This window comes from Cibotium barometz, chromosome 2 (genome assembly GCF_041138505.1).
Source record: "Cibotium barometz isolate CiBa-2024 chromosome 2, ASM4113850v1, whole genome shotgun sequence".
Lineage (NCBI taxonomy): Eukaryota > Viridiplantae > Streptophyta > Polypodiopsida > Cyatheales > Cibotiaceae > Cibotium > Cibotium barometz.
Window position 1 is genome coordinate 70,037,692 of NC_141047.1, and position 7,500 is coordinate 70,045,191.

Below are 7,500 nucleotides of genomic sequence, written 5' to 3' on the forward strand. Positions count from 1 at the left end.
TCTAATTCAAAAAATAGTTAGGAAAAAACATGATTTAGATTTATTAATTAATGGAAGAACTAAGTAGCCCTTAGAAATCAATGATGATAAACAACAGCAGCCAACCATGGTTCTCAGCTGGCCTTGATCTATCCTCAGTGTGTAGGAGCTGGGAAGCTTATGTTGAACCTTGATGGAAGCAGGTCCGCCATAGCAAAGTGATGAAAATAATGGAAGAAATGAGGAGGAACTTCTCACATTTTTGAAGGGGCCTCTTTAAAAACATTGTGTGTGGCAGCACCTCTCTCATGTGAGCAGGGATCACTCACTTGACACTTCTTGAGAAATGCCCAAATAATATTGTACATTGGGGGGGGTAAAAGGTAGGTCAGAGGCCCTAAAGGCAAGGCTTGGCAAATTGGGGGCACTCATCATCATCGTCATCAAGGAAGAGCACGCACAACATCATGTGCTCCCAACGCGGCTCCGCCAAGATCATGCCCCACTCACAACTCATCAATTTTGGAAACACAGCAAACGGAAAGGCAAAATCCTTGTATGCATACATCTCCATTTCTGTGTGTGCTTGAGAGAGAGTGAGATGGGGCAGGTCTGGAGAAAGAGAGAGGTGAAAAGAGAGAGAAAGAGAGCGAGAGATAGAGAATAAAAAAGTAGCTTTTAAATAAAATATAAATTAAACTGAAATTAATCTAAAACATAATATTATATATACTATATATTTACGTGTGTGTGTGTGTGTGTGTGTGTGAGAGAGAGAGAGAGAGAGAGAGAGAGAGAGAGAGAGAGAGAGAGAGATTCAAAATTTGAGAGTGTGTGTGTGTGTGTGTGTGTGAGAGAGAGAGAGAGAGAGAGAGAGAGATGGCTGTAGAGAGGGAATCGGTTCTATTTTGGAACCTTGGTCACCCCGCAACAATGTGTGGGTCCAATACTAGTATTCATCAAATAAACGGCCTACGTTTTTGAAGAATCCGCCCTCCCAAAATCACACGATGTAACAAAATAGTATTAATTTCTCATCCTTTTGGAAAGTTAGGAGCATCCTCTTGTTCAAAAGGTGTTTGCGAAGGGGGTGTCATGATGTGTAACTTCAACAGTCAAAGATATGGCCACACTCATCATCCACGTGGATTTTCATGCGCTACAAGCCGATTCCTCTTGTGTTAAGTGAACAAGTGCTCGTGAGTCTTCTTCGATTATCAACCTTTGGTCAGTATTCCTAAAAAGGTGGGCACATTACCCATATGGACTCTAACCCTTCAAGAGTACAATTTCACATTGCATACTATAAAGGCTAAATACATATAGTTTTGTAGATTTGCTACCTAGAGTGCATGGCAACAAGAGCATGATCCCTACAACAACATGATACCTGATAGCCACACTCTTTGCCATCCCTTACCAAATGTCCACCAACATATGTTTATGTAACAACTTAATCTATTATTTGCAATAAATCAAAATTCAAGATTATATATACCTAGTGTTGAGATATTGAACTCAGTTTTTAGTGCTGCAGACACATTGCTGACCCTCCTGGGTGATAGCTTCTATAGTTATGCCACTGGCATGGTTGGTGAGATTATGGTTGATATGCTGCTAGTGGATGACATATTGTGTGATATCCACTTTGGAGTACAAGAGTTATGCCATAGTTATAGCGCCAGCTCATATAGTCGAGTTCACACTATGGACCGACCATTGTATGTTATTGTAGGAGAGAACTTTCCCTTATAGTATGTACTCTTATCTTTTAGTAATATGGTTGTAAAAGAAGAGAAGAAGGTAGAAGAAAATTCAGCCATCCATTTCTCTCTTGTGTCTTGCTCTTTCTTTTGTGTGTGTGTGTGTGTGTGTGTGTGTGTGTGTGTGTTTTCTTGCAAGGAACTCAAGCTCTCCCTCTCCCCCACATTCTCTTTATGGTATCAGAGCTCCAGTTTGTGTGAGAGCTAAGGAGGCAAAAACAAAGTAAGGAAAGGAGCGGTACACAGGTAAGAGCATCATCATGTCTTCTCCTTCTCGTTTAGGTATGACACACCTTGGGTAAGGAGGCATAAAAAAAGTAAGGAAAGGAGCGGTACATAGGTAAGAGCATCATCATGTCTTCTCCTTCTCGTTTAGGTATGACACACCTTGGATAGCTCTGGGAGATATACATCTCCCATTGAGGAGTTTTCTTCGCGCAAGCTTAGAGGTACTTGAAAGGTGCATAGTACTTTGTACTACAATTTTACAGTCAAAATCGTGTTTTGGGCGCGTTTCGTTCTCCGTTTGATCAGTGCAAGGTGTTTTCGAGGACGTTCTGGTTGAGAACTGTCTTTGCTCGAAATCTGGTTATTGTAGTGCAACAGCGTATTTTGGGAGTGCAGACAGTATTTGCACATATATTGCTAATCTTGGGTGTATGTACATGTACTCTAGTCACATCTAGTGACATACATGTTGTGCGTATCGCACAACAACAGTCACAAAAGATACTAATGTGTTACAGGTTGCATGTAGAAATTATCTGTTTGTAGGTTTTTGGTTGTTGCAAGCAAACATGTATAATGGACTCAATCAAATTGTCTGTGAGAAATTGGATAAGAATAACTTCCATGCTTGGAAGTTCAGAATGACAATTTGATGGTGGGTAAAGGATTTTGGGACTATGTCGAAGGATACAATGAGAAGCCTCCAGAGTTGTTCAAAGAGAATGCCACTTCAATAGATATAAAGGCATTCAAGGACTGGAACCAAGGTACAAGGAAAGTCATGTAATGGCTTTTAATCAGTGTTATAGACACATACAGGATGCCAGCACTCCAGCACTTGCATGGAAGAACCTGGTGTGCAGATGTTCCAGACCAACACAAAGGTAAGGAAACTGTAGCTAAAACAAGAGCTGCATACTATGGAGAAGAAAATAATGTCTATCAAATGAGTACGCTTTAAAGGTCAAGCGCATTGTTGAATCCCTTGGGTCTATTAATGTATCGGTGGAAGATGATGATTTAGTGAGCGTTTGTTTGAATGGGCTTGGTAAAGAGTACAAGCCATTTAAGACCTCCATTGCAATCAGAGAGAATGTTCCCAACTTTCGAGACTTAGTGTCTACGCTGATCATAGAAGAAAAGTCTCTTGTTGTTGAGAACTCTACTTCACAAAGCATGAACACATCAGAACATGCCTTCTACTCCAATTTAGGTAGAGGTTGTGGTCAAGGCCAAGGTGGCCAATACAGAAACTAGAATTATGGACAACAATAGTCCAATAGTCCAATGATTCGTAACATCAGCAAGCAACAATCATACACAGGTGGAAGAGGTTAGTCTAGAGGGGCAGGGGGGCTAGAGGGGTCGAGGTGGTTGGCAAAGAAATCATAGTGCATATAGCATAGAGTGCTATTATTGTGTGGCAAACGAGGGCATATGGCAAAGGACTACTATAAAAAGCAGAATGACATTAAAAGTGGAAAGTTGCACAGCAAGACTCCCATGCATCATCTAGTAAACATGGTGGTGATGTGATAGAAGTGAGCAGCTATTTATGATGCAGCTATTTATGATGGAGCACATGCTCAATTCCATAATAGGAGATGTGTCAGGACCTAAACATGGTGGTGATGTGATAGAAGTGAGCAGCTATTTATGATGCACATGCTCAATTCCATAATAGGAGATGTGTCAGGACCTAAAGATATATCATATGTGGATTTTGGTGCCTCTAACCACATGAATAGTCATGGTGAATCAGAGACATGTAGAAAATAGAAAAAACAAGTTATGTAGAAGCAGGTGATGATACTGCACATTCCATTGCACATGTTGGGAGCATGTTGGTAAGGTACCATTGTCTATGCAAGATGGGAAAATGAAGTACTTTGGTATATGTACTTCATGTTCCAAATATTATAAAGACATGGTATATGTTGGAGCAAGGTCTGCTAGTTAGGTTTAATCCTCAAGGATGTTTCGTGGTGGAAGACTTCAAATACCAATGTCACTTAGTTACAAAGGGTAGCAGAAATGGCAAGATGTTTACTTTGGATGTGAACATGCCTGAGGTAAAGGTAGCCATGTTTATGCATGGAACAGGTGTCATTATTGAGTTGACATATTGCACAAGTGTATTAGTCATGTGAATATATAACGACTAAAGTCTACGAAGGCCCAAAATATTGTTTAGGTATTATGTTACATTCATTGATGATCACACTAGAAAAGTGTGGGTGTATTTCATGAAGGAAAAAAGTGAGGTGTTTGCTCACTCTCAGAGATTTAAAGTCTTGGTTGAGAACGGAAAAGGCATATAACTAAATTGCCTGAGATCAGATGATGGGGGAGAGTTTTCTCCAGTGAGTTCAGTGATTTCTTGAAAAAACAAAAAATTTAGAGAGTTTATATGCAGGTACACTATGCAGGTACACTCTGCAATAGAATAGTGTTGTAGAAAGAAAAAAATAGGCACATTGCAAAAGTGGCACGTGCCTTGATGTCTGAAAAGAAAATGCCACATTATTTTTGGGCAGAAGTAGTAGAAACTCATGTGTACATTATAAACAAGACCCCCACTGCAACAGTTGTTCACGGTATGATGCCTGAACAAAAGTTTATAGGTATAAAACTAGATATGTCTCACTTGAAATTGTTTGGGTGTATTGCATATGTGTATAGTCCCGATGAAGTGAGAACAAAGTTGGATCCAAAAGGCAGAGAAATGCATCTTCATTTGTTATGCTTTGGAGGAGAAAGGTTATAAATGTTATATCCCTACCACTCATCATGAGATGTAAGCAGAGATGTTGTCTTTGATGAGATGAGTAGCTGGTATGCACAAGTAGTGAAGAAAATAGAAGATGCAGATGTAAGAAGCACTGATGGTGGTTATGCTTTGGAACAGAAAGGGTAAATGTTATAACCCTAGTGAGATGCGAGTAAGCAGAGATGTCTTTAATGAGATGAGTAGCTGGTATGCACCAATAGTATTGAAGGAAATAGAAGATGCAGATGTAAGAAGTATTGATGTTTTACCACATGTAGAGTAGCAATCTCACAGGTGCTTAGTAGACCTGGAGAGTCAGCCCATGGTCAAACAAGTTGAGGACAGATGTAGATAAACATGTTATCACAGCAAGTCACTCATATGTGGATGGTGACTCAAGTGGCTCTGAACAAAGCCTTGATAAGGAGCTTGGCATTCCATCTATGGTTAATCCTGGTGTAAGGTGAACCAAGGATGTTTTGAGGACACATGGCAGTGATCTAGGTGTACACAGTTCTAAGAGGGTTAGGTATCCTATTAACAGGTTGAGATATGATGGATATATAGTCCATCATTATGCTTACATGGTTAAAGCAATATAAGAGTTGGAGGCCACATGTTTTGAGCAAGCACTTGGAAATAAAAAATGGGAAGATGCCATGAATGAGGAGATGGTATCATTGGATGCAAATGCAACATGGGAGTTAGGGCCTTTACCTAAGAAAAAGAAGGTAGTTGGATGTAAGTGGGTGTATAAGGTTAAGCATAACACAAATGGTTTAGTGAATAGATATAAGGTGAGATTGGTTTGCCAAGGGCTATAAGCAAACCTATGGCATTGACTATGAGGAGACGTTCATGGTTGCAAGAATGGCAACTGTGAGAGCTGTCATTGTTATGGCTACAGCAAAGGGTTGGTCTTTACATCAAATGAATATAAAGAATGCCTTCCTCTATGGTGATTTGCAAGAAAAAGTATACATGATGTAGTCCACCAGGTTATGAGAGTGATGCACACCCATATTTTGTGTGCAGGTTACGCAAAGCCCTCCATGGCTTGAAGCAAGCACCCAGAGCGTGGTCAAACAAGATCTTAAAGTATCTTGTTACCATTGGATTTTAGATATCCAATGCAGATTTTTCACTTTATGTGAAAAAGACAAAAAGAGAGATCATGCTATTAGCCATTTATGTGGATGACTTGATTCTTACTAGTTAGGAGGCTTTTGAAGTAGAAATTGGAGATGAATACTTTCGGTGAGTTGTGGTATTTCTTGGGCATAGAGGTGGTGAGATCACCTCATGGCATTTTGTTATTAACAGAGACAGTATGGCTTGGACATGTTGTCCAAGTATGGTATGACAGATTATAAGCCTATTTCAGTGCCATTGGAGTAGAACACAAATATTTCCATAGATACATGTGAGCTTTTGGAGGATCCCACTACGTAAAGGTGCATAGTGGGTAGCTTGATTTACATAATCATTACTAGAACAGACTTGAGCTATGCTATCGAACTTGTGATTTCGTTTATGTAGGGTCCTAGGAAGCCACACTTGGATGTGGCTAGATGGATTCTCATGTACATAAAGTCCATAGTTGATTATGGACTTCTCTATGAGGCTGGTACAGAGATACAACCACATGGGTACACATATGTTGATTGGGTTGGTAGTGTCATAGACAAGAGGTCTACCAGTGGCTTTATGTTTTCATTTGGGAGTGCTATTGTGAGTTGGAACAGTAAGAAATAACCATCAATTTTTTGTTGAGTACAAAAGTAGAGTACAGGGGTGCTGCTATGGCAGCTTTTGAGGTAGCTTGTTGCTTTCTAATGTAGTATATATATATATATATATATATATATATATATATATATATAAGAAACTCATTCAATGAGCAAATGACTTGACTTTACGTAATAGTAACAATTAATTGTGAGGCCCAATGCATCTAAGGATGCATGAAAGAAACCCCCAAAGACTAAGGAGTGTCTTCTCTTGTTGGTTCTCCTTTTCAAAAGTTATCCAATCTTTACTCTCCGTTTCAAAAATTCTCAGTCTTCACATAAAGGCTAGGTTTATAGGATAGACACCCTTGTAGAGTAGGTGGCCATAGAAGGTTTGCACAAGCCTTGAAAAGTAATTTGTGTGTGATCTATTTTCAAATCTAATTCAAAAAATAGTTTATATATTAAAAAAAACAATTGATCTATCCTCAGCAATGAGCTGGGAAGCTGATGTTGAACCTTGGCGGAAGCAGGTCCGCCGTAGCAGAGCGATGAAAAGAATGGAAGAAACGAGGAGGAACTTCTCAAATGGGCACTTTAAAAACATTGTGTGTGGCAGCGCCTCTCTCATGAGCAGGGATCACTCACTCGATCACTTCTTGAGAAATGCCCCAAATAATATTGTACATGGGGATGGGGGGGGGGAGGGCCGGGGGGGGGGGGGTTCAGAGGCTCCAAAGGCAAGGCTCGGCGAGTTGGGGGCACTCGTCGTCGTCATCGAGGAAGGGCACGCACAGCGTCATGTGCTCCCAACGCGGCTCATCCGCCAGGATCATGCCCCACTCACAATTCATGAACTCTGCGGACGGAAAGGCAAAATCTTCGTACAGTCGTAGATCATCGTCAAAGGCTGTCGACGCTTCAGGGGTGGAGACGGGCGTCGTGCATTGGCTGCTGGCGTTGATTTCAATCGTGGCAGTGTCTGATTCGTCCGTCACCGTAGACCTGGCAGGGGAGGCGAGGGGTGAGT

At 40.7% G+C, this 7,500-nt stretch overlaps 1 protein-coding gene across 1 annotated transcript in view; it reads right to left on the minus strand.

The window, feature by feature from the left end:
- Positions 1-6,911: 6,911 nt before the first annotated feature.
- LOC147641414 (uncharacterized) overlaps positions 6,912-7,500 on the minus strand; it is a 1,009-nt gene continuing 420 nt past the window's right edge. The window contains exon 1 of the mRNA XM_086821174.1: positions 6,912-7,500. This exon is cut by the window's right edge and continues 420 nt beyond it. Within this exon, the coding sequence (XP_086677300.1) occupies positions 7,196-7,500 (305 nt within the window). The 3' untranslated portion in view covers positions 6,912-7,195.